At 37.9% G+C, this 27624-nt stretch overlaps 2 protein-coding genes across 2 annotated transcripts; both read right to left on the bottom strand.

The window, feature by feature from the left end:
* Nucleotides 1–3672: 3672 nt before the first annotated feature.
* On the bottom strand, nucleotides 3673–5670 carry kcnf1b (potassium voltage-gated channel, subfamily F, member 1b). Its single transcript, XM_079856183.1, has one exon. The coding sequence runs from the start codon at nucleotides 5314–5316 to the stop codon at nucleotides 3862–3864; it is 1455 nt and encodes a 484-aa protein (XP_079712309.1). The 5' UTR covers nucleotides 5317–5670; the 3' UTR covers nucleotides 3673–3861.
* A 4369-nt stretch (nucleotides 5671–10039) lies between these two features.
* On the bottom strand, nucleotides 10040–27026 carry rbm25a (RNA binding motif protein 25a). The gene is made up of 18 exons (XM_079856282.1): nucleotides 26861–27026; nucleotides 26386–26497; nucleotides 26252–26301; nucleotides 25283–25456; nucleotides 24672–24729; nucleotides 24150–24310; nucleotides 22662–22850; nucleotides 22104–22187; nucleotides 18394–18641; nucleotides 15056–15167; nucleotides 14655–14744; nucleotides 13968–14041; nucleotides 13615–13765; nucleotides 13153–13531; nucleotides 11934–12238; nucleotides 11721–11819; nucleotides 11593–11640; nucleotides 10040–11119 (listed from the first exon to the last, which is right to left on the bottom strand). Exons 2-18 carry the CDS (start codon nucleotides 26477–26479, stop codon nucleotides 11027–11029), a joined length of 2409 nt encoding a protein of 802 aa, XP_079712408.1. The 5' UTR covers nucleotides 26480–26497; nucleotides 26861–27026; the 3' UTR covers nucleotides 10040–11026.
* Nucleotides 27027–27624: the final 598 nt, after the last annotated feature.

Genomic DNA, 27624 nt, shown 5'->3' with positions numbered 1-27624 from the left:
CTAAAAAAATTGCTATAAATTTCTTAAATTGGAAAACAACATGCAATTTAAGTGTGTGAGGTTGCTGCTGTCGGCCTGTAGAGAGTCATTACACACTTACTGAGTGAATCTATTGTACTGTACGGCTCCCAGCTGCTTACTTTTCTATCTCTCTTTCACAAACACACTTCACGCTTCTAACCTGTGAACAGTCATGAGGAAGTCATTTTCTTATATAATTAACATGCTGTGAACATGCAGCACACAAACCAGTGGAATAGCTGTAATCATGTTAGCATTAACTGGAAAGTGTAATATTCAGCTATAAAGTATGCAAACACTATGAGAATAATGTGTGAATGTTTCTGCCGGGACAAGAACTCAATCACATGGTCCAATGCACAGCTGAAATGTGAAAGGCGGCGCATGCACACGTACAATACATGTAGCTTCAGCCATATTGTAAATATAATCACATGCAGAGAGAGTCTTACTCACACTCTTAATGAGAAGAGAAGAGAAGAGAAGAGAAGAGAAGAGAAGAGAAGAGAAGAGAAGAGAAGAGAAGAGAAGAGAAGAGAAGAGAAGAGAAGAGAAGAGAAGAGAAGAGAAGAGAAGAGAAGAGAAGAGAAGAGAAGAGAAGAGAAGAGAAGAGAAGAGAGATTTGAATGAAAGATTATGAGGGCACACACGTTTTTAAAAAAGATAACGATGTGCACAAATAATTTTTTTATAATAAATACTGCAATATTCCAGAAAAATTAAGAAATGTACATTGAGTAATTTTTTAATAACAGCCGCAAATAGATTACCACACCTTTTGATCAATACATTTCCATAACATTTTCTATTAATACTCTAGAGAGAAAATAGGAATTTCAAGCTGATTGGTAGAATCAGAGTTAGTTTCACGCAGACTTAGGGAAACACACTCTACCGCTTATTCTCAATAGCAGAATATCACACACACACACACACACACAACAATTGCAGACGGAAACAAAATTTGGTGGCATTATTGCGGCTGATCTTCGTTTAGATCCTGTTAATTGGCATAGATGCTCTGAGGACTCTAAGTTCCCATGGTGATGGGGGCCCAAGAGAGCTGATTGGTGGAATAAAATAGGAGAACAACGAATCAGAGAACAGCACAGGTGGACTCAACTCACTGTGAAAGAATCAAAGCTTTAAACCTCTACATGTATGGAAATCACGTCAAAAATATTCAATATAAACTTTCAGGAACACTTAAAACTGTTATACAAAAGAAGCACACACTACAGGGGACAAGATAAATGTACACTCCGATAGAAACCTTCAAACTATTCACACAAACCCACACAGAAAATACTCCTCCCGCTGTGAATCTAAACCATGTCAGCTATCTCATCACACTTGTAGAGTAGGCATCTTGTCGGAGCGTTTCCAGGGTGTATGTGAGAACCCCCTGCCGTGCAGACATGTTCAAATGCTTCTCTATATAACAACCAGACACACATTCCATCCATAAACGCTCTGTATCGGTTCTCATGACTGACACCAGCCCACATCATGCTAGAGGTCCTATTCTTAGCCTCCAGTGGCTCTTTGCTGAATTTCAGCATGTTTGTGTGGATTCTGACTCATTTGTTTTTATCTCTGTGCTGGATTGGTGAGTCAGGAATTGGACATCGGGATAAAGATGAGAGTAAAGCTCTCGCAAGATGCAAAAGCAACATTTCAGAATCTCCGCCTACTTCTTTAGACACCTGTTGTGCTGACCGTTTACACAGGAGCACTGCTTTAAAGCTAACCTGAACAAATAGTGCACTTGACTTTAGGAGAAAGAGACTGCAGCCAATAGATCGACACTATAATGCAACGACAAAGACCATGATGTTACAAATGCAATGTGGTCATGTGCATTTCTGACTACCTCTGAATTTGCTGTGAGTAATCACAAACTGTTTTGGACCCCATTTACAACTGTGTTTAGCACTGAGATAGAGAAGAGAGAATGAGAGAGTTAGAGATTATGTGAATTATTTAATTTGAGGAAGGTAAGACTCACCTCCCAGTCAGCTCATTTTCTTTGGCATAGATTTGGCCCACATAAACAGCTGAAGTGTGGCCCAGATTAGATCGTGTTTGCTTGCCCGCTTACTTTTTAGCCAGAACTAAACCAAAACAGTGCCTCATAATTCCACCCATAGCGAGCCAAATAATAAAAACAAATGTGGCCCATATGTGAACCTTACCACACGTAATATATTATTTAAATCAATATTAAAACAAGCACATAGGCCTATTACAAATGAGAGAGAGAGAGAGAATTTTAAAGAGAAAGTTAGAGACTATGTGAATTCTTTAATTTGAGGAAGGTACAGTAAGACTCACCTGTAGCTCCACCTTCACCTGAGTTACTCTTCCTCCCAGTAAAGAATGTCTGAGAATATCTGTCTTTCATGTCTACATTCTTGTAAGTCCTTATAATACTGAGAATTGAAAAGAAAAAAACACATCACTATTATAAAAATAGACGTTTACATGTCACAGCTTCCTAGCAACCAATACATACACACACACACACACACAACTGGACAAAATAATTAATTTTTTATGTTTTTAAAAGAAGTTCCTTATGCTCACCAAGGCTGCATTTATTAAAAATGCAGTAAAAACAGCAATATTGTGAAACATATTCTAAGATGCTGATTTGATGCTCAAGAAACATTTCTTATTGTCAATGTTAAAAAAAAGAACGTTTTTGCTGCTCAATATTTGAGGAAACCATCATTTTGTGTAACCGTTAAAAATGGGTGGGGGGTGAGGGGTAATGGTTTTATTCAGTAAAGATACATTAAATTGATCAAAAGTGACAGTAAATAATAATAATAATAATAATAAAACTATTTATAAAAGCAGCTTCTCAAAGCACTGTACACAAAATAAGCAATATAGCTAATAAAGAAAATAATAGTTTTAAATAAATGCTGTTCTTTTGAACTTTCTATTCAAAGAATGTAACCACAAAAATATTAAACAGAAAAAAACTGTTATTAAAAATGTTTTTAACATTGATAACAATAAGAACATAAGCATAGAATATTTGAGCACTAATCATAATTACTGATAATAATCAAGCACCAAATCTGAATATTAGAATGATTTCTAAAGGATCGTGTGACACTAAAGACCGTAGTAAAGATGCTGAAAATTCAGCTTTGCCATCACAGGAATAACCTATATTTTTATATTATTGTAATAATTTCACAATATTACAGTTTTTACTGTATTTTGATCAAATAAATGCATTTTTTTAAATAAATTAATGCAAGTACAAGTAATGATACTAAAATGTACCCCACTACTGGGAAGAGTGGTAACACTAATACAAAAAAACGTGTAAAAATGTTACATTTTGTGCATGAATTTATTTTTGTAAACAAAGTTACTTCAAAATAATTATTATGCTGCCAATTCAGTCAACTCAAATGATAAAAATATGTTAAATTATACTTTACCTCAGATTTGCTGTTTGTCCTGTAAATCCTTGATTTTTCTATTATAAACACTTAGGAGGGCATGTACTGATTTCACACCTGTTGCTCATTGTATGTGTGTTTGTTAAATATGATATTGATCATGTTGAACTTAAAGTCTACATATTTTAGAGGTGCCATAATTATCTGAAACACACATACGCATGAAGTTTGACATGCACTTTATTTAATTAAGACAAAATAACACTTTGAAGAAGAACTCATTTTTGATGTCCAGTGAAAACAACACAAGCAGCTTGACGGTCACACTGCAGCACAGCAGTTTATAGCGCACAATGACCATAAAAACACAAGCTCTCGTGAAACTTAAAGTGCCTATCGAGTTTCTTTCATTTTTATCCTAAGTCAGGCTTTTCTTCTTCACGGGCTCCTTCTCAGTTCTGTGCGCTCCATAAAGGAGCGGGATGAATGTATCGCTACGCGATGCGCGCAAGACACCTTCCCACGCGCACCCGGGCGCGTCAGACCTGCGCGAGGCGCTTTTGACTGCGAGCTCTAGCGCGCGCAGCTCCATGAGTTCCAGCTCGTGCTTTGCGGCAGTCTCGAGCACCTTCTGCTTGTTGTAATAGATGACGAAGTTATTGATGATGGGGTGGATGGGCAGCGCTATGGCGATCACCCCGCACAGAAAGCTGATCGCCGCGTTGCACCGGCCCAGAGTGGTTTTTGGGTAGATGTCCCCGTAGCCGACAGTGGTCATGGTGATGATGGCCCACCAGAAGGACTGCGGGATGCTTCTGAACAACGTCTCCGGGTGGCTCTGCTCCATGGTGTACCCGAGTGCGGAGAACACGAAGATGCCCACTCCCATGTACATAAGGAGCAGACCCAGCTCTTTGAAGCTCCGTTTGAGCGCGTATGTAAGCGTCTGCAGGCCAGAAGAATGGCGCGCCAGCTTAAAGATCCGCGCAATGCGCATGATGCGAAGAGCCTGCACCGCCTGCTGCACGTTGGCCAGCTCCATCATGGCCGTGCCGAGGTACGTGAGAACCAGCACAACGTAGAAGGGCAGAACTGCCAGGAAGTCTATCATATTCATGAAGGAGAGAGCGAAGCGCAGCTTGTTAGGGGACGATGCAAGGCGCAGCACATACTCTACTGTGAACCAGCCGATGCATGCCGTCTCGATAGCATCCAGGGTCGGGTGCTCAACGCGGTTCCCTTCGGAATCCTCCACCTGTAGGTCCGGTATGGTCCCGAGACACATCACCACAGATGAAATTAGAATGAACAGAAAGGACACGACGGCAATTACGCGTGCGGGAAGAGAGGAGTCTGGTTTCTCCATGAGCTTCCAGACGAACTTTTGCCACCTCTCATTGCGGCTCACGGCAGGGTCAGGGTACAAATCATCCAGGATCAGTTTCACCTTGTCTGCAATCTCCGCCAACTCTTCCTCCTTCTCGGTCAAGTTACTCTTGCAGCATTCGTCCAAGTAGCTCAAGTCAATCTTCCAAAACTCCATCTCTTTAATAAAACAAATAGGGCAGATCCCGCGCTTCATATGGATCTCCCCAAAATAGTACACTTCTACGATGCATTTAAACGAGTCAGGGTCTCTGTCGAAGTAGAATTCTCGTTTCCCAGGGTCATAATCATCGCAGAGTGATGAAATGACATCAAAACTCCGAGTTGAGCAATTCACAAGTTCGGCGAGCCTGCTGTCCGGATAGCGGTTCAGAATGTCCCCGCACAGCACCAGCCGCACGCCGCCGATGTTCACGGCGATTTCTTTCTCGTCGCTGCTCGACGAGTCGTTACAGTGTGCGAACCGGGTCCTCGGTAGCGTCCACATCCTCGCAGTCCTGCTCTCAAAACATTTCAATCGCGTTAAATGTTAGAAACGGTGAGTAGTGAAAAGGCGCATGGAGACGCGGGATCCTCATGTCAAAAGAGGATGCAGATTGACTTCATAAATACTAAAGACATGCTAAAGAGTAAAATTAAATCATGTTGTTGTGTAAATAAGAAAAAGCTTTGATAAGAAAATGAATCAGGAGACTGATATCTTGATTCGAGCAGATATCTGTGCGCTTTGGCGCAGTGAAAGCGCGCAGTTGGCACAGCAGTAACAGGTCTCCCCCCTCCTCCACCATGAGCGCCTCTCTCTCTCGCTCTCTCTCTCTCTCTCTCTCTATAACCCGACACTCGCCTGGCGTTTCATGCATTTCCAGCCTTTTAGAGCAACTTACGACAAATCAAGTCAATAATGTGCGAATTTAAAGAAAATCCTTTACCTACATCAGTTTAAAGGAACTGTAGGAGATTTTAAAGTCCCCCTGTGGTAAAAATAAAACTTTTAATGTTGTTCATGTGTCTATGTGGTGTTTGTAATATGATTTAAGACACACCATGTACAAATTCAGGTCAACACCATTGCTGAGTATTTTCTCCTTAAAACTGCAGTGAACCAAAGACCATCTCAAAATCGTGTTTTGAAATTGCTGGTGTTTCTGACGTCACAAACTACCTTGTAACCAATCACATCAAGGTGTGATCTTCAACGAGTTCGACGTCAACGAGCTGGTGTGAGTGAGTGGAGGCAGGGATAATTTACATATTCATATAACCTTGTATATGAAATGAGGCAAGGGTGTAGTTACATTCAAGCTATTTAAACTATTTTTTATGTCATTTTGGTGATCACTGATCAGAGATGGGTTTTAAGGGATACAATTATTGACTACAGGGGGACTTTAAGGAATTCTCTCTATATTGTTTGGGAGATTTCTGATAAAACAGATTTCAGGGTAATTGAGGTGTTGCAATGTTTCTCTCACAACACAAATTGTAATTGTAAACTAATTGTAAAGTGGTGGGGACATGTCCCAATCGCAAATTCCGCCACAGATGAGAATCTTGCGCTGACCAGTGTAGGCTTATACTGACACTGGCTGCACGGACGCACGCATCATGCAAAAATAAAGGTTTACAGTAGTGCTGCACAATTAATCATTTTGCAATCGTGATGTCATGCTATTATAGCATGCAAAATGCTGCGATTTTAAGAAATAAATAAACGCATGTGTGGACATGACAACCCATTCTCCCTGAGAGCTGTTTGCCCATTTTCTACACCGCTAATAAAAATAAGACCAGTCAGTTTCAGGCAGTGGCACGTGTGGCGCGTATGGTCACGTCGTGACTTTTTCCGGCAGCGCGGAGAACGGGTGAAGATGGATGCCGAGCAGACGGACACTGAACTGGTGGCCAGAAAAAAAAGCTACCTCTGTTATATGGCGATATTTTGGCTAACCGACACTGAGCAGAGAGAGCAGGGCCCTGCCAAATCTCACTCATTCAGAATGAGACTCACACAATTGACACTTTTTACACGCCACACATCCATTTCTCACACAGAGAAAAATCGCGATCCAAAGAGGACACTGACACCGACAGACAGAGCAGGTTTCTTTGGATATGAAACAAATCATCAGCTCTCAGATTCTGTCAATTTCATTACGAAATTCTATTTTTTTTGCCGCTTGTAAATGTGACGTGACAGATCGTGGTCGTAAACCGAACATCTCTTAGGCCTACTCTTTACTAGTTAATAGTAAATAAACAGGAATGAACAATAGGTGTGTTAAAAGATACAGTATAACTTACCGAAATGTTTATGCCTCATACATAATAGATCAATCAGTGTTTTCAACCGTGGAAAGAGGTCAATAAAACAGCTGGAGAACAATAGGCTGTCACATAATGTTATACCTCAGGAAAGCCATTTGATAGCACATTAGTTGGCTAGACAAATTAGAGGAGTATTTTGCTAAATATGTTCCCTATATTAAATATTTATTATATTTTTACTTATATCATTAAAATATTGTAACAATGTTATTATAGCCTAGTAAAAACCAAATTATATTTAATCTGAGTTGTTATTTTTAACCTTTAATAATAATACCAGCTGACAGGGCTCTCTGTATGTTTACAGCATTAGGTGAGATATTTTTTTTCTTGAGAAAAATTAACATGTATCTACTGTAGCCTACCTAATATTTATCCAAATGAATCGATATTGAATCAAGATCAGAATCAAATCACAAGATCAAGCAATAATAAAAACAGTAGCCTACCAGTTATTGTAGCCTACCATGTAAACATTGTAACATATTGTCACTAAACTTAATAATCACAATGAATGAAAATCACAATACACATCCTGCTTAAATGTCCCTGTTTGCCCCAGAATGTTCAAAATCTTATTTTCATGAGCATACACATGTTCTTATTTATTTTTGTATATATTTTATACTATTGTACTATTGAGACAATAACAAGTTTGCATTAATGCAAAAATGTCATTATTTAATGTTGTAAAAAATATTATTTTAATTTGAAAACACTGTTGAGAAATACACATTTCAGCAATATCACTAATATGTGTGCGCATTTTCCTTGAGAACTAAGCACGTTGACCCATGAAACCATTTGTTTTATTTATCGCAATCGCATTATTGACCTCAATAATCGCAATATGACATTTTCCCCAAATCGGACGCGACTGTTAATGCTATTCCTAGTGACCCATGATATATTTATTTCGTGTCTTTCCTGGAATGGGCCGTTTGTGACTTTGCGAGATAAACAACATAAAGTAGCACTGGTAGGCTATTACAAAACATTCAGTGTCACATGTCAATCAAATAGACGTGACACAAATAACACGTTTGGAAAAAATATTACTGACTTTAATGCGTTTAATTGATATTTAAAATATCACAAAATTAGGCTTTTTATTTAGGATTTTGTGTCACAATTAGGTCAGTATAGCTGCTCTATTCATCTGTCAGTCACCACTGGAGGTGTCACAAGTTACACACGGCGACATGTTCCGCGACACGGTGTCAGTCAGGTGCCATGTCAGAGTCAGTGATGACAATGAAGACCGGATGTGCCACTGGCTTCTGTGCGTCAGATGCCATTTAATGTTAAAACTGCTACTGTGGATAAGTTCACTATTTGGCGACAGGTGAAAATATGGGCTCTGACTATATTGTCTTATACTTTTGTGATTACTTAAATGATGTTTGACAACAGTGGTGAAAAACATATTAACATCCTTTTTTTTTTTCTCTTCTCACTGGCAGTTGCAACATGAGGAAATGACACCAAATCACCGAGTAGAACAGTTTGCATAATTAATACACTGGTTGTTCACTTCACTCACCTCGAGATACTTGCACAGCGCACGACAAGAACCTGGATATTTCCATCAAGTTCAAGTTGATTCGTACATCACAGAAAGAACGCCTGTGCTAAATAAAAACACTGAATAGAGCGTTTCTCAATTAGTAGGCTATTACTCAATCACAGTTCTCCCGTTTCTCAGAGAGGCGACAACCTGCATCCCGAGTAATTGCGCCACCCTTAGAAATTTTAGTAGAATTACAATAATAGACAGCATAGACGTACTCAGATCGTTTGTTTTGTTTTAACCAAGAAAATTAAAGGCATAGTTCACCCAAAAATGAAAATGATGTTATCATTTACTCATCCTCATGTTCCAAACCAGTACGAATTTCTTTCTTCTGTTGAAGATTTTGAATGAATATTTTCATCATGTCGATATACATGGTCAAATAATGTTAAAACTAATCTTGCTATTGATATATTTGTTAGACTACCGACCCTATAGAACTAATGTCCGGCTAATATCGAACCTAAAACGAACTTTACCGCGCTCAACCAGCGGGAGTGCATTTCACGAATTAGTAATCGCTGGCGTTCAGCGGGGAGGGAGGAAAGTCTGCGTGAACCCGCGTAGATGCACTTTATGCAGTGAAGACTGTAAAGTGTTTGATAACTTTATTAAATTTCTGTGTATTTCCTCCTACCTGTCAGTGCCCCTTAGATGTCATGTGCCCCTGGGCAAGTGACCAGTTGCCCTAATGGTTAATCCGGCCCTGGGGTTGGAACAACTTGAGGGCGAGTAAGTGATGTTTTTGGGTGAACTGTCCCTTTAAATACTTTTGAACACTTCCACCATTTCCACCCAGGTAATGAACTTATACTGACATGCTTTTATATGGAGTAAGTTGTCACAATGGGAGGCTGCTATTAAATTCCATATTATTTAGCTACTATTGAATGGCTTTTATGCTAAATGTAAACTGTAAAAAAAAATATGAAGGCCAAAACAATTAATAAAACTGCTAGATGAAAAATTCATTGTATGCAAAACATACAAATGGCATTTATGAAAAATACTCTGTATGGAGAACACAATTAGAGAAAAAATTGTGACTTAAAATATACCTTACCTTTGACTTAAAATATAGGCAACACTTGACAACTTGCCCCATTCTCCAGAATTCATTGGTAAATATATGAAACACTGATCTGTTAAGCGTTAACCAATAAGTCATAAAAATACATTATATAATGTTACTTATCTTTGTTACTAATCTGTGGTCAACATGGCAGTGTGAAATCTCAAAGCAACTTGTATCGGCATGATTTTAGATCTGAGAACTACAAACAAACAAAAAAGAGAGAGAATGAGATAAAAGTAGCAAAAAAGTACTGGTTCCAGTTTAGAAAATCAAACATTTTAATATTTCAAAGTCAAAGCAATCACCATGGAAACAAACCTTCAAATGGGCTGGTATGTGCAAAATACACCACATTCAAAACCACTGCTGCAAAACCAGACAAACTTGGAGAAAATCCCATTTCTCCACATGTATGGCTTCATTCAGCACGTTTACAATTAGATATTTAATCCCTATTTAAACATTATTTTTTGTTGATACAGCACACACACAAGAAGAATCATACTTTTCTGTAATGAGGCAAGTAGACGGTAAAAATCAACTGAGTTCACGTAAATAATAAAAGGGGGAAAAAAAACGTTAGCTGATTGAACTTGGTTGTGCTAAAATTGAGACTTAAGAGAATTAAATAAAACCTACAACTAAGTGAAATGGAAAACAGCCAGCCAAACTAGACTCCCTGTTTAATCTGGGCATGAAAGAAACTTTCAACTTTTACACAGTTTTGGCAATGCTTTCAGACCAACTGCCACATGCCTATTATATACACACACACACACACACACCAGTGTACACATGCGCACACACACACACTCTACCTCACACCAGTGTACACATACACGCGCGCACACACACACACAAGTGGACACATGCATATGCGCGCACTCACACACACACACACAGACACACACACTCTACCTCACACCAGTGTACACATGCACACGCGTGCGCACACACACACACACACACGTGTACACACGCGCACACACACACACACACACACACACACACACACACAGACACACACTCTACCTCACACCAGTGTACACATGCACACATACACACACATAGCTGTGCAGTTAATCCTCTAGAGTATATAGGAAGAGTTGAAGTGCATCAGTCTGTGGTGTTCATCCACCATACTTTAATTTAAAGGCTCTAAAAGCAGGAGAAGCCAGGCTTACTTCACCCTCTCTCCTGCTTGTTTCTCTCTCTCAGTTCATGTTATTTTACCAGGCCGATTTTCTTGGCTTCTGTTTCGTAGATCAGAAGTCTCCACATTTTCACTATAAAGACTTCCGCTTCTTCATCCAGTACCTGTAGAAAACACATCCCTGATTATCCACACAGCAAAAGTATTACTATCACTATAAAAACTATAAAAATCTGATATATCTGCTTTATAGTTTTTGTGGTTACTTACTGGTACTGGTATGAGAATAATAATAATTTGATAGGATTCAATAAGATTTTTGGCACTGTGGTAATGATAAATGTGCTTAAGTGTCATGAAAATAATTTCACAATGCAAACAACCATAATAGTTATACTATAATATACTATACTATAATATAATATAATATAATATAATATAATATAATATAATATAATATAATATAATATAATATAATATAATATAATATAATATAATATAATATAATATAAGGAATTTGGGGAGAAATATGATAACTGACTTTACAAGTTTTGTGAGATTCACCCAATAATATTTATTAGGTGTTTGTTTGTGTGTTTGTGTATAAAGTGTAGACAGTTTTCCGTGTGCAATTTACCATGGCAACATCATCCAGAATTCCCTCTGGTGTGCTGTGAGCCATGACCTGCAACAAGACAAAAAACAAACTAATGCCAAGAAAGGAGAACAGACAACATTACCACCCAGATAGAAACACAAACATACCTTAGAACAGACAAAGTCGACTAGTGTGGCTTCCTCCTCTCCAATGTATTCTATGATTTTCTTATTGATCCAGGGACGGATCCTCCTGTCCATCAATGTCTGTGTGGGAAAAAGTGTCATTGATACATTGCACCCACACACATTACTGATCAATATCTAGGCTGAGTAATTACAGGCCACATTATAGGCTTGTCTAATAGTGTTTTCTCTCACCGTGTCCACCATGTTCCAGTCCAGTGGATAATTAAACAGCTCTTGTTTGACTGTGGGAATTTTCTCAATCAGACTCTTGATATGTTTTCGTTTCTCTTCTGTGTTAACACCAGGTCGTGTCCCCGTGACCTCTGCTCCATCTAGGCTAAGACCTCCCCTCTCATCCTCACTGTAATCGAGAGGTACAAGCTTCCTCTTCTTGGGTGCTTCCTCTGTCTCCTCATCAAACTTATTAAAGACGCTGTCCACCACAGCAAGAGCCTTTCGTCTTACTGCCTGTGGCATTTTAGGACTTCCTGCAGCACCTGAGAGGAAAAAAGCATAATGTGAAAAATAAGAAAAACTTTTGTGATTTAAAGATGATGGGTGAGTGGCCATAGATGGTTAAATAGAAAGACACGGCCAATCATAGTTCAGTATGTAAACGTAAACCAAAAGACCAAATGCAGTTCAGTATGCAAATACTACGATGTCACCTGTCAGTTAGATATTGAATGCTGAACATCATATCAATGCAAACTAGAAGATTAAAAATAATAATAACGCATCACATCTAAGGCTAAAATGATATATAAAAAAAATTTGAATCATTTTACTAAGTGGTTCAGGCTGAAGTAACTATTCAAGGTTTCACTAAATCTTAATTTAAAATACAGTTCAAAAGATTTGGGTCAATATTTCTTTTAATAAATTAATACTTTTATTCAGCAAGGACGCATTAAATTGATCAAAACTGACAGTAAAGACAATGATAATGATGTGTTTTTAAGCTCTCTATTCATCAAAGAATCCTGATTTTCTTTTCATCATGGTTTGCACAAAAATATTAAGCAGGACAACTGTTTTCAACATTGATAATAATTAGAAAGGTTTCTTGAGCACCAAATCATCATATTCAAATGATTTCTGAAGGATCATGTGACTTTGAAGACTGAAGTAATGATACTGAAAATTCAGTTTTGCCATCACAGGAATAAATAAAAAAAAATGTAAAAATATATATATTAAATCAGAAAACAGTTCTTTTAAACTGTAATATTTTCCCAAAATTACTGTTTTGACCATTTTTGTAAAAAAAAAAAAAAAAAAACATCAGCTTTGGTAAGCAAAAGAGAGTTCTTCCAAAAACATTAAAAAAATCTTGCTGACCCAAACTTTTGAGCGGTACTGTACATCGGCTCAAATGCTGTTGTGACAGTAATTTTAATAACACACAGACCTAGTTTGAGACTGAGGCCTATCTTAGGCCGGAGCTCTTCTGTGGGTGGGGCCTCATGTGAAGAGTTCTCATGTGGAGCGATGTTGTCGCGAGGTGATTCGCTGATGGGTGTGAGGGGTGAGGCGTTCCCACTGGCTGAAGAGACAGAGGGTGCCGTGGTAACAGGTCTAAGTGTGGGCTTCAGGCATGGCTTGGCCTCTCGCTCATCATCATCATCCTCCTCTTCATCTTCCTCTTGGTCGGTGATGTTATTGTCCGAGTACGCCTCCTTCTCCACACCTCCTTTTCTCAGATGCTCCTCACGGGAGACTTGCAGCACCTCCTCACTCTGCTCTTGCTTTAGAGGAGGCTGCTGCTGCTTCTCGGCCTCCTGCTCTATCTTTAAGACAAAAAAACACACACAGTTACACACACACACACACACAGATAAATGCAGACATAAAAACGCACACACATACGTACCCTCTGAAGTTCAGCATCAGGATCTGGGTGTCCTTCTGCTAGGAGTCTCTTTCTGATCTCCTCCAACTCATCTTTCTCTCTTTTTCGGTCTCTCTCATCTAATTCCAGCTCTTTCTCCCTATCTCTCAATCGCTTCTGCAATGCACTGCCCCTGAAGAGAGAGAACAAGACAAGTAAAATAGACAGGGTGAAAGGTGTAATTTTGGTGGGTTTTATAAGATATTAAATAACATTTCAATAATATTTTCACACTTTTTGTGTATTCTTACAAAACTTAAAAATTGCAGTACTGTTATTGAATTACCCTGACATGTCAAAAAAGCAGCAATACCATCATTTCTATAGGTTTGTACCTGTAGTATTTGGGATCATCTCTGTCATCATCATAATCCTCCAGGAACTCTTTCAGGCGCTTGGCTTCTTTAGTCTGAAGAAAAACACAAAGCTTTACTTGCATCATTTTCTCTGCCCACTAGAGTGATATATTGAATACTCACACAATATCTAAGATGATTTTATGTGGCCGTTAAGTTTCCTGTGTGTGCTAGACTAATTTACTCAGGCAAAATGTGGCAAAAATGTTTTAGTAAAAATATGAACATTTCTGTTCAAAACTTTGCAGACAGTAAAGAATTTACTAATCATTTTTTACATTATATATAAATGTAATATTACAAATAAGCATGCATCACCATGTTTTCAAAATTGATAAGAAATGTTTCTAGAGCACCAAATCAGCATATTATAATGATTTCTGAAAGATCATGTGACACTGAAGACTGGCATAATGATTCAGAAAATTCAGCTTTACCATCACAGGAACATATTTTAAAATGTAATGTAGTAAAAGTCATTTTAAATTGTAATATTTCACAAAATTACTGTTTTTACTGTATTTTTGATCAAATAAATGCAGTCCTAGTAAGCAAGACAACAAGTAAAAAAAAATCATTTAGTTTGGTGACCCCCATGATGTTTTACTTGAATCATCATGTATAATACACTCGGATAACTATTGGTTTTCATCCATTTATTCTTACCATCTCTCTGTGTCTTTCCTCCTCTCGCTCTGTTTCTTTACTGTAGTCCCTTGCTTTTTTCCTCTCTCTGATCTCCCAGTTCTTCAGGCGCTGTGAAAGACAAACATTTCAGTATTTTACTGTGTTCGGCTTCAAGCACAATTCTGTTTGTCCTGTTTGGCATTTGAGAATAAGGAGGTCAGGTGATTTAGAAGCAGGACACTACAGAGCCCCAGAGACAGAAGCAGTGCTCCGGAAACGGCACAGATATCCTCTCACCAGCTTTATGGACCCAAAACCTAATCATTTAATTTCAACATGAACATTTAAAGTAAATAAAATTCTTAATTCGCAAAGAGCAAGGAAATCACGTTATCTGTGATGTTCCTTTATGGTCTTCTAGAAAGATAAAGATTTCAAACCTCCTGATAGGCTGCCTCCTTTTCACGAAGCTTCCTCTCCAGCTTCCGTCGTTCGTACGCCTCCTCCTCATCTTCCTCTCGCTCCCTTTTCTTCTCTTCTCGACTCTTCTCCCTTCAAAACAAAATCGCGCCCACACACAACATTTATTCCGTACATTAGAAACTAGCAATTACACTACTTACAGAAGATAAACAACACTTACAAAGGATATAGAGACAAAGCTTTTGGACGAAGCTTTTCGATGGAACTACGTACTCTAAAGACCCCATTAAAATGGTTTTACAAATACTACAAATATGTAGGTATTTTATACTATTTTTACTTTATTTATTACAGTGAGGAAAATAAGTATTTGAACACCCTGCTATTTTGCAAGTTCTCCCACTTGGAAATCATGGAGGGGTCTGAAATTGTCATCGTAGGTGCATGTCCACTGTGAGAGACATAATCTAAATAAAAAAAAATCCAGAAATCACAATATATGATTTTTTAACTATTTATTTGTATGATACAGCTGCAAATAAGTATTTGAACACCTGTCTATCAGCTAGAATTCTGACCCTAAAAGACCTGTTAGTCTGCCTTTAAAATGTCCACCTCCACTCCATTTATTATCCTAAATTAGATGCACCTGTTTGAGGTCGTTAACTGCATAAAGACACCTGTCCACCCCATACAATCAGTAAGAATCCAACTACTAACATGGCCAAGACCAAAGAGCTGTCCAAAGACACTAGAGACAAAATTGTACACCTCCACAAGGCTGGAAAGGGCTACGGGGAAATTGCCAATCAGCTTGGTGAAAAAAGGTCCACTGTTGGAGCAATCATTAGAAAATGGAAGAAGCTAAACATGACTGTCAATCTCCCTCGGACTGGGGCTCCATGCAAGATCTCACCTCGTGGGGTCTCAATGATCCTAAGAAAGGTGAGAAATCGCTGGACAATGACCTGAAAAGAGCTGGGACCACCGTTTCCAAGGTTACTGTTGGTAATACACTAAGACGTCATGGTTTGAAATCATGCATGGCACGGAAGGTTCCCCTGCTTAAACCAGCACATGTCAAGGCCCGTCTTAAGTTTGCCAATGACCATTTGGATGATCCAGAGGAGTCATGGGAGAAAGTCATGTGGTCAGATGAGACCAAAATAGAAATTTTTGGTCATAATTCCACTAAACGTGTTTGGAGGAAGAAGAATGATGATGAGTACCATCCCAAGAACACCATCCCTACTGTGAAGCATGGGGGTGGTAGCATCATGCTTTGGGGGGGTTTTTCTGCACGTGGGACAGGGCGACTGCACTGTATTAAGGAGAGGATGACCGGGGCCATGTATTGCGAGATTTTGGGGAACAACCTCCTTCCCTCAGTTAGAGCATTGAAGATGGGTCGAGGCTGGGTCTTCCAACATGACAATGACCCGAAGCACACAGCCAGGATAACCAAGGAGTGGCTCTGTAAGAAGCATATCAAGGTTCTGGCGTGGCCTAGCCAGTCTCCAGACCTAAACCCAATAGAGAATCTTTGGAGGGAGCTCAAACTCCGTGTTTCTCAGCCCAGAAACCTGACTGATCTAGAGAAGATCTGTGTGGAGGAGTGGGCCAAAATCCCTCCTGCAGTGTGTGCAAACCTGGTGAAAAACTACAGGAAACGTTTGACCTCTGTAATTGCAAACAAAGGCTACTGTACCAAATATTAACATTGATTTTCTCAGGTGTTCAAATACTTATTTGCAGCTGTATCTTACAAATAAATAGTTAAAAAATCAAACATTGTGATTTCTGGATTTTTTTTTTTAGATTATGTCTCTTACAGTGGACATGCACCTACGATGACAATTTCAGACCCCTCCATGACTTCCAAGTGGGAGAACTTGCAAAATAGCAGGGTGTTCAAATACTTATTTTCCTCACTGTATATTTGCTTTTGTTTTATTTGCCTATGTTGTATGTCCTTTTTATGTTTTAGTGAATACTGCTTTTTAATTTGTCCTACTTCAGTTGCATATGAAGAGTTCAGATGCAAAAGCCTCTAAGTGCCATCTGAAATTTTCTTCTAGAATGATCATTTTTATCAAGCTCGTATATTTAAGTTCAGTAATTTCACTTAAATGACAATTAATTGGTAATTTTCATTGCCATTTAAGTGAAATTACTGAACTATACGAGCTTGATAAAAATGATCATTCTAGAAGAAAATTTCAGATGGCACTTAGATAGCCTGGTAATACCAAACTCTGCTACTTCGCTTTGCTTCGTAGACAGAGTCTGGAAGGGCATAAGAGAAAAGCATTTTCTTTCTCGCGGGGGGGCGGGGGGGGTGCTTGTCTTGCTTGTAATCATTGGTTACCCGTAAGCCAATCACATAATGTTTGGTTAAGAAGTGTGTTATGCGCCGGCTCAGCCGCATCTAACTTCCACTGTAAACACATGTATGATGCGAAATACCGGAGTGAATTGAACATGGCTGTGAATGACTTTTGCAGATTATGTGAAGTAAATCTACGCATCTACACAGTAAATCTACACGGCTCTCAGCCCGCCCTCTGTTCGTTGATTGGCCGGCTGTTTTGAGGCCGGAGGAAAACTGAAAGACAGGTCGCTATCTCAGACTGAGTACAGAAGCGAACTGAAATTGAGTGGAAGTACGAAGTCTGACGTAGTCAGGCTAACACTTAGAGGCTTTTGCATCTGAACTCTTCATATGTTCTGTATAATCTTTGTCATGTGAAGCACTACGAGAAACACTGTTTGAAAGGTGCTATACAAATAAAGTAATTATTTAGGTTTGTTTGCTTCAGTTTTCCCTGAAGATAAAGACTATACATTTTAATGAGAAAGAAAATTTGGTAACTAAGCAGTTTCCCCCATGCCCTCGCTATTCCTCCCAGACCTCAGAGGCTATCATGTTCTTGTTCGCTCAGACAACACATCGGTAGTCTCGTACATAAATCATCAGGGGGTCTGCGGTCGCACCCTCTTTGCAGACTGGCACACCAGATCCTCCTGTGGTCCCAGGGCAAGCAATATACATCCCTGGGCACCTGAACCAGAGAGCGGACATCCTGTCGAGGCAGGGGCTGAGGCCTGGGCATTGGAGACTGCACCCTGAGGTGGTGGACTTGATTTGGAAGGAGTCTCGTTTCGTTCCCTTCTCAGGGAACCATGGTTACAGTCGCATTAAGTAATGTGATGCATTTCCGAGCGAAACGGAATATGGGAAATAAATGTCAAAATATATATTTTTTTTAAATCTTGCAAACTGCACATCTTCATTAAGTAACGCGTCAGTCAAATTTCAAATACAGATGTTTGTAAAGATTCTAGTCATACACACCTTGATCTGCTTCTGTCTTTACTGCGATCACGACTTCTTTCTTTCTCCCGCTCTTTCTCCTTAGTTCTCTCACGTTCACGGTCTCGCTCTCTCTCTCGCTCCTTTTCCCTCTCCTTCTGTCGCTCTCTCTCCCGTTCTTTCTCTCTCTCTCGGTCACGTCGTTCTTTCTCTCGCTCTCTCTCTTTATCTCTTTCTCTCCTCTCTTTCTCAATTTGCTGCTTTTCTTTCTCCTTCTCCTCCTCTAGTTTCTGCAGTGTTCCGGTGGGGAAAGAGAGAAATTAGTTCATGTAAGTGTGAGAACACACATATAGAAAAAGAGCAAAGTTCCAGAATCTCCCTGGAAACAGAATGAGGTTTAAAATAATGAAGCCAGATGAAAATCTCATGATTTCAGCACTTACACTCAACAGATGCACACACAGTATTCCTCTTCCATATAAAGTTTCATAGATAAAGTTTCATTGTACACATTTTATTGGATACTTCATTAAAAATATCATTCTACATGATTATGGACTATTTATAATATCTGAAATATTTAAAATAGAGTAATCATTTTGATTGCAGTTACACAGCCCACACTGCACAAAAGATACTTTCTCTCTGATTGACCTGAAAAGATTTCACAGTTGTCTTTGGCAGACATTTCTCTCTGTGATCAGAGATTGCTTCATTGCCCGAAATTACATTAAAACTAGACCTTAAGGAGGAAAGGTGGGTTAGTTCACAGACACACAAATATATTGAAACATTCTCCCTACCAGGGTTGTTGTGATACAATTTTTGTAGTCTGTAGTACCAATCAATATCAATTTCATTACCACAGCAAAAACAAATATGCTTAATAAATACACTACATTCAAAAGTTTGGGGTAAGATTTTTTTTCATGTTTTTGAAAAAAGTATTTTATGCTCTCCAAGGATGCATTCATTTTATTTTTTTATTATTCAGTTTCTATTGTAAAATGTAATTCATTCCTGTGATGGCAAAGTTATATTTTAGATCATTACTCCAGTCTCACATGATCCTTCAGAAATCATTCTAATATGCTGATTTGATGCTCAGAAAATATTTCTTATTATTATCATTTGAAAACAGTTGTGCAAATATTTTATGGAAACCATGACACCTTTTTCAGGATTATTTGATGAAACAAAAGTTCATAAATTATTTGAAATAGGATTTATTTGTATTTACTGTCACTTTTGATCAATTTAAAACATTATTGCTGAATAAAAGTATTAATTTCTTTCATAAAATAAATCTTAAACCCAAAACTTTTAAACGGTAGTGTATATATACACACATACATTTATATACAAACATAAATATATGCACACTTTACGCACATTTATTTAAACAGTAAAAATATGAATATAAATATTAAATTAAAATAAAACAATGGAAAGCATTTTTAGCCCAATTATTGGAGTAATCAGAAGTGTTCGATTAATATTAATAAAATACACAGCAACATCTATTTGGCTGCATTTACACCACAAATATATTTTTGTCCATTCCTATAAAACTGACCCTTTTAATGAATCCCTCTCCAAAACGTCCATTTTGACCAAGAAGTGACTGTTCACACACATATATACGCACCTGTCAGACAGCCCTTGGGTACCAATTTGACTTGCATTATTACACTTTTTGGTGTTAGTATCGACCTGGTACATCATTAATCTCTACACACACTGTGTATTTCTCTCATAGTGCAACAGCGGATTTTAAAGCAGTGTTCATTATTTCCATTCACCGATTTATTTTTAAATCAGTTTTGCAGAGATCTGTAATACACTGTACCATCCAAATACATTCACTTTGGCAAAATGAATGAAATCAGAGAGGTGGAGTCTCACCCAAGGGTCGTCTTCTGTTGTCCCTCAGGCCTCAGTCGACCAACAAATATAAACAAATAAAGACGGAAACGGACGCTGACCATCCAGAGACGGAGAGGCTACAGAAACACTAAACGTTTCAAATAGCTGTGACAATAGAAAAGATATTGAATGATTACTGTGGAGAGCGACTCTCTGCTCTGAATGGTGAACGCTGAGAAAAGAGGAAAGGCAAGGAGAAAGAGAGATGAAAAGATGAGCACTTAAGAAGTGGAATTGTATGGAACTGACTTTCCTTTCGTTGAATTTTAACAAGCCAAAAATTTAATTTTGATTGACTTAACTACATAAACACAATGAAAACGGGTTGAGACAATACCTTTTATTTTTATTATTTTTTTATATCTCTTAATTTAAGGTGGGTCATAGACCATACTTTTTATTATAAATTTTGTTCCACTTATAATGTTAAATAAAATAAAAAAATCACTTTCTACCCTCTCACTGACCCTTAGGGCCTTTTGGTCCTCCTGTGCCTTTAAGATTATATGTAAAGGCCCTCTTCACATATTTTGCTTACCTTAAGTTATTTTCAACAAGTCTCTTTGAAAAAGTCAGCATTACATTGTTAAAACAGAGACATTTTTAATCATTCTGTTTCCATCATACAATGAGCTTTTCTCTCAAAGTTCAAGGAAAATTTGATTACTTGTGATATGATTGTCTTAAATATGCCACAGATATAGGCAAATTCAATCTGATAATGTATCAGTTGTAATGTATCACTGTATCAAATGTAATGTAACAACAGAAAAAAAACACAAAAACAATAGATAGAAAAGGAGAGAAAGAGGGAATGAAAAAAGACAGAAATATGACAATCTTACCTGAGCAATCTTCAGCTTTGTGCGTGCTGTGAAATGGCGCCCCCCTCGGACTACAGTGAAAAATACTGCAGTGGTTATTCAGTACTGCATTTCTCACCAAAACCACTCTTTTACACAGAGGACTCGCAAAAGTTCACTGAGCTCTGCCCACACAACAACTTCCAAAAATACGGTTTATCGAACAACTTCCGCTGAACACACACACTCAGGATTACTGTTTGTCTTCTGAGGTCAAGATATGAAAGTGTGTTACATTTCAGCGGGTCATTTTAACACTACAGCATCCTCAGTGCAGCATCTCTGAGGCCCAGAGCCAGTTGCGCCTTTGTTTGTCCTCCAGAAGGGGGCGCCCAAGATATGAAGAATAGAAGAGGGGGCTCATACTTACATCCTCTATTCCAGCAACTTTTTCCAAAGCTCTGAGATTCATCTTGCTTTAGTCACCATATGACCTCTACCGTAATGGTGGGGTTTAATGAACAGATTAGCTTTAGAGGGAGGTTTACAGTTCGTTCATGCACTTTTTTTGTGTGGTAAAACTAGCCTGAACTGGTCCTGCGCATCTGCAGCCACTGTTTCTCTGAGTGGGAACAATCTAAGAGGCTTCTGCCCTATCTTTTCTATAACCATTCTAGAGAACAGCTTCTAATGCTGTCATCTAACACATTTTTAAGCCTCCATTTTGTTAGATCTTATGCTTAGATGCTGCTAGATGGAAAAAACACAACAAAAGTGGCATTATTTGTAATAAATGTCAATAATGATGTTTCTTGGATAAGAAAATTGCCCAACACAGCTGTCTAAAATGGGCAGGTTATATCAGAGTGGTACTACGGATTTATTTGTGTGAATTTACTCTATTCAGGTGTAGTTTCAGTTATAATAATGTGGGTTTAGAGTACTCTAGATGTGGCCGTCTTCAGTCCACAGACTAGGTAAAGAAAAGAACAGAGAGAAAGGAGGAGAAAAGGATTGTGTTACCTTGTGTGTGTCTCTGAATTTGCTTATCTCTCTGGAAATCAGGTCTCGCTTGTCATCCTCCAGCTCCATAGCATTTATATCATCCTGGGGAAAAGTATTATAGTAAAATCTATAAGGCCATCTTAGCAGAAGCAGATAGATTCAACCGTTTAAAAATATGAACTTTAAGAGCAATAATCAGAATTAGTTTTCCAGACCAACCAAAAATAAAAGTTCTGTCACCATTTATTCACTCTCATGTTAAAAGATTTGCCATTTGATCTTTTTCATACAATTATAATAAAGGGAGACTCAAGCTTTCAAGCTTCAAACATGTATACAAATAATCATAAATGCAGTTCATATGACTTAAGTGCTATATTCCAAGTCTTCTGAAGTCACATGATGACTTTTGAGAAATTAAGTAAGTGTTCCGGATTGGGACAACATGCGAGTGAATAAATTATGTCAAAATATTTTAAGCGAAACTTTCTGCCAAATGTCCTAGTATTTCAGTGATGTCATTATGAAAGGCCTGCCAGGTCAGTATGGTTATATACATAGCGAGAGCCTAAATACCTCCTTCTTCTCTCTCCGTTTCTTGCGTTGATGGGCTTCAGCATCCTGTGAGGAAGCCGAGAGCTCGCTGGAGTATTCCCGGATCAGACTGTCTATGGCACCCTTCACCATCTGATCACGTCGCTTCGTCTCCTCATCCAGAACCTCTTCCTCCTCTTCGTCTTTAGGCTCTTCTCCAGTCTGAGGAGCCTGTATAGGGGATATGTATTTCTGTTACATCTGATACTTATCACTTTTTAACAACCTCCTCTAAACAGAGAAATTTAGACTGACATGATCCACAAAAGCTCTTTCAATCAATGAACCAGGTGAGGAGCATTCATTTTAAACTTTAATACTAGTAATTAATATCATATATATATAAGTGGTGGCCAAAATTATTAGAACATAACATATTTAAGAGGTTTCAGTTGTTATTTTTCAAGAGAACAATGACCCTAAATATTCTTCTAACTATTCCCGGAACTACCTGCAACGGATGGAATCTGCTGGAATATTGAAAATAATGGACTGGCCCCATCAAAGTCCAGACCTCAACCCCATCGAACAAATTTGGGGCGAGTTGGAAAATAAACTGGACAGACTATTGTACATTCAAAGGAAAGCCTTGAAGTTCTAGTGTTGAAGTTCTGAGGAAATATATAGACACTATGTCAGAGATTTGTGATGCTGTAATTACTGCAAAAGGTGGACACACCAAATATTAAAGATAAAAGTGGATGAAACAGTACGACTCACTTCATCAGATATTTGTTATGCTCAGAGCAACCATCTGCATTTTTGTTCAACATTATGAAATATCATGAATTGGAGGCAAACAAAGGTCAATATTTTCAGATCTGTCAGGTGTTCTAATCATTTTGGCCACCACTGTGTGTGTGTGTGTGTGTGTGTGTGTGTGTGTGTGTGTGTGTGTGTGTGTGCTATATGTATCTAGCAATACACACACATACATATACATATATATATATATATATATATATATATATATATATATATATATATATATATATATATATATATATATATATATATATATATATTAGTACACCACCATTCAAAAGTTTGGAGTCAGTAAGTCTCTTATTCTCACCAAAGCTACATTTATTAATTTAAAACTACAGTAAAAACAGTAATATTATTACAATTTAAAATAACTCCTCTATTTTAAATATATAAAATGTATTCCTGGTGGCAAAGCAGCCATTATGTCAGTCTTCAGGGTCACATGATCATTCTAATATGCTGATTTGGTGCTTTAGAAACATTTCTGAGCATCATCAAATTTTGAACAGCCGCTTAATATTTCTGTGGAAACGTGATACATTTTTTCAGGATTCTTTGATGAATAGAGAGTTCAAAAGAACAGCATTTATATGAAATATTTTGTAACATTAAAAATTTAATTACTTTCACTTTGGATCAATCTAATGTCTCCTTGAGAAATTAAAAAAAAAAAATTACTGACTGTCCTGGAGGACATCTTACCCCGTTTCGTCTCCTCTGACTGGCCTTCCAGGTCTCCAGTTGAGCTTTGGTCTTTGCATCCACCTTCACAAGTAACTTCTTATCACCCACTTGCAGCTCGTGAAGCAGTCGGAGAGCTCTTAGCGTGGACTCTGGCTCTTTGTACTCACAGAAACCAAATGCTACAAACAAGTAAAAATTTTATAATTTCACAACATCAGGTGAGACAGATTACACAAATTTAGATAGCTAAAGGTGTGATCTTTTTAAACATATTGCTTTATAGAAAAACTATAAATAAATTGCTATTATAGGATAGAAAAACAGATGAGAGGACTCTCGTCAAAGAAAGCTCCTGTTTACAATTATAAAAACAATCATGAAGAAGGATTCTTCAGAAAATGTATTCAATACATTAAAAAATAACCAAGTCTGTAAAAAATGGCATGGCTAGAGCTCCCCAATAAGATGTTTCTTGATAATGGTGGACTACAAACTACTGACAGGCTGTGCGCTGAGGGTTATTATAGTGTTACTTTATACCTTGCAGTTTTCCAGAAGCCCCCTGAACTCTTTTCCAGCTGAGGACCAAACCACATTTCTGCAGAAGAGAAGAAAAAAATATGTTGAGAAAAGCTGACTAATGAAAACATCCTGAACTAAATGATACATATCACAGACATTCCAAAGAACATCAGGTCAAGTAATGGATGTGTTAATCAACTTAGAGGGATAGTTAAAAAAAATTGATCCCTTGACATCCCATCCCAAAGTTTTTCATTCATCTTCAAAACACAAATTAAGATATTTTTGATCAATGCACGTACTATACATAGATGCTCGTGCATCAAGCAAGCACTTTTGAGCTTCCATTCACCATACTTGATGTGCTCTATTTATGTGCGCTGATCAATGTTTATATATGAATAAAAGCATAAATTAAATCTGTTCATGATATAAGCTCAAGTCTGTTTTGGGTTTTGTGTGAATGGACTTTAAATGGAGGGATATCTTTAATTGTGTTTCAAACAGGAATTTGAAACAGCATGAAGGTGACTAAATGATGAGAGAATCTTAATTTTTGGGAGAATTAACCATTTAAAGGGGTCTAAAATATTTAATATAACTGTGCAGAATAAAGTCCCCACACTTACCGCCAACAACTGCCGCACCAACATATCTGAGGCCTTTTCTGAGATGTTTCCCACAAACACTGTGGTGGTCGGCCCTGTGCTGGTTCCCGTACCTTCCTCTGGGACCTTGTTACGGGTGGCAATGGCTTCCTGAGTCAGCTTCTGAACCACTGGCACTGCAGTTTGAACGAAAACCTGAGAGACATTTAAGGAACAATTAGTAGCGAGTAATTTATAGCATGTAATAGACTATACCTGGCTCACAGATTCATGCATCTGAATTTGAAACCAGACTTGTTGTTTACTATTTGAAAATGGAAGCATATTCGCCTAAGCAAAATAGGCGACCTTGAGTGTCCAGAAAGGCGCCAAATAAACAAAATGTATTATTATATTGCACCATGAGATCCTACATGGTCTCTCTGTAATTAGAACCTGTGAACTGCATAGCCTATAAGATAACATCCAAATTTATTTTCTGACTTTTTTAAAACGATTTATTCATTGGGAATATACATACAGGTGTAAAATATGCAAATGCACAAGAAATAACAGTACATTCCCTTTTTTCATAATAACAATTAACAGGAAAAGAGAAAAAATAAATAAACATAAATACATACCAATGCCCCCCACCCCCTCACAAGGCATGGGTTGTTTATCACATCATTAACATTGTTAAAAGTAAAAATACAATGATCAATGACAAATAATAAATGAAAATAAAGTCCAGAAGTAAAAACAAGATAGAAGAGGGGGGTGGGGGTGATTAATATGTAAATTAGTCATGAGGGTCTCCAAATTTCTCGTATATAAATTAACAGGACATTACACATGTACAGCACAATATAACAGAACATAATAAAAAGTTACACCTACTGTACATGTTCTCTCATCCTGGTAACAGGGTTAATATTCAAAACAGATATCTGGACTAAATATTAATTCTCAGGAAACCAAAACAAACATTTCAGCAGTCTTGGTACATACCGCTGGAGATGAAGTCATCATTCCTACAGGGACTGGCATTATTGGACTTGCTGAGGAAATAAATAAATAAATAAAGATTAATAAAGTCATAAGCACTCCATATGGCTATATGCTCTTTCATCTCCATGACTTACCTGTAGGCACAGTGGTGGGAAAGCCAGCAAACTGTGTGGGGGAAATGCCAGGGGGTAACTGGGCTATTTGGTTCAGGTGAGGAGGGAATGACATCTCTGCTTATACACCGACCTGTCAGAGAAATATGTAAGTGTTTGACCATACAAAGTCACACTAACTGGGATTTCACTCTTAAATGAATAAAACCAATACATGTAACGTTAGTGAACATAGATGCTGCACATTCTATACCAGCTTGATAACTAATGCATGTTTTTATCTCTGTCCTGCATCATATGAAAGCCAGTTGTCTTTCCACCCAAGAGATTGTGCGGAAGAAACACAATATTTGCATAAACAGCCATTGCATCCACATTTATTTTGAGAGCAAAATAAAATCACTACACTCCATTATATCCTAATTAAACTAGGAGGCCAGCTGGGAAGAAAAGAAAAAAAAGCTCTGTATTTACTATATTGTTGATTAAGACTCACCAAATTCGGTTATCTACTCCGCTGGAAATAATGTGACCTCCTATCCGCCACAAGAATGGATGAACAACTCGTTCAATAAAATAACTAATGTTTCTCTTTTGATTTGGTCATGCGTTCCTCTGATAATAACGAGCATCCATTGAAAACCCAAAGAAAAACCGTCAGCGTCAGGAATGGCAATTTAGCATGAAACTGGAGTTACAGACAGGCGGGGCTTAGTGACCTGGTATGGTTGCTTAAAATGATTATTCTCATGTTTTAAGTCTTCACTAGAAATTCTAAATTCAGTTGTTATTAAAGTTATAAGTGTAATTTATTAGGGTGTAAATTATTGTCAAGAATATGCATCTGAAATAGCAAGATGACGGCCTCGGCGTTGGATTATTCCAGATTAAGGCCACGGGTATTTATTCATTTTTTCGAGATAGATTATGTTTATTAGAAGACTATGTCAGATGTAAATCGTTGAAATTAATTAATTAATTTAAATATTTTTAGATTAATAATACGCTCAGTAGGATAAAACCATTATGGGATACTTTTTGAGCCCACAAACGCCTCCTAGAGGAAGACAGCTTTTGTGTATTTGAAAAAAAACTAATAACATTCCGCCCAATGAGAACAATGACCCGGAACTGCTTTGACATGCAGCGCACAACATTACATCAATGCTACAGCGCCACCAAACGTCAAGCGGACTTTATTTTATGCAGAAATAGTCAAATATTTCAAAGACGCAATAATATCTCACAAACAATGCATTC

The sequence above is a fragment of the Squalius cephalus genome (assembly GCF_949319135.1).
Source record: "Squalius cephalus genome assembly, chromosome: 21".
Classification (NCBI taxonomy): domain Eukaryota; kingdom Metazoa; phylum Chordata; class Actinopteri; order Cypriniformes; family Leuciscidae; genus Squalius; species Squalius cephalus.
The sequence above is the reverse complement of the archived record's forward strand: the minus strand, read 5'-3'. Positions and strand labels throughout refer to the sequence as shown.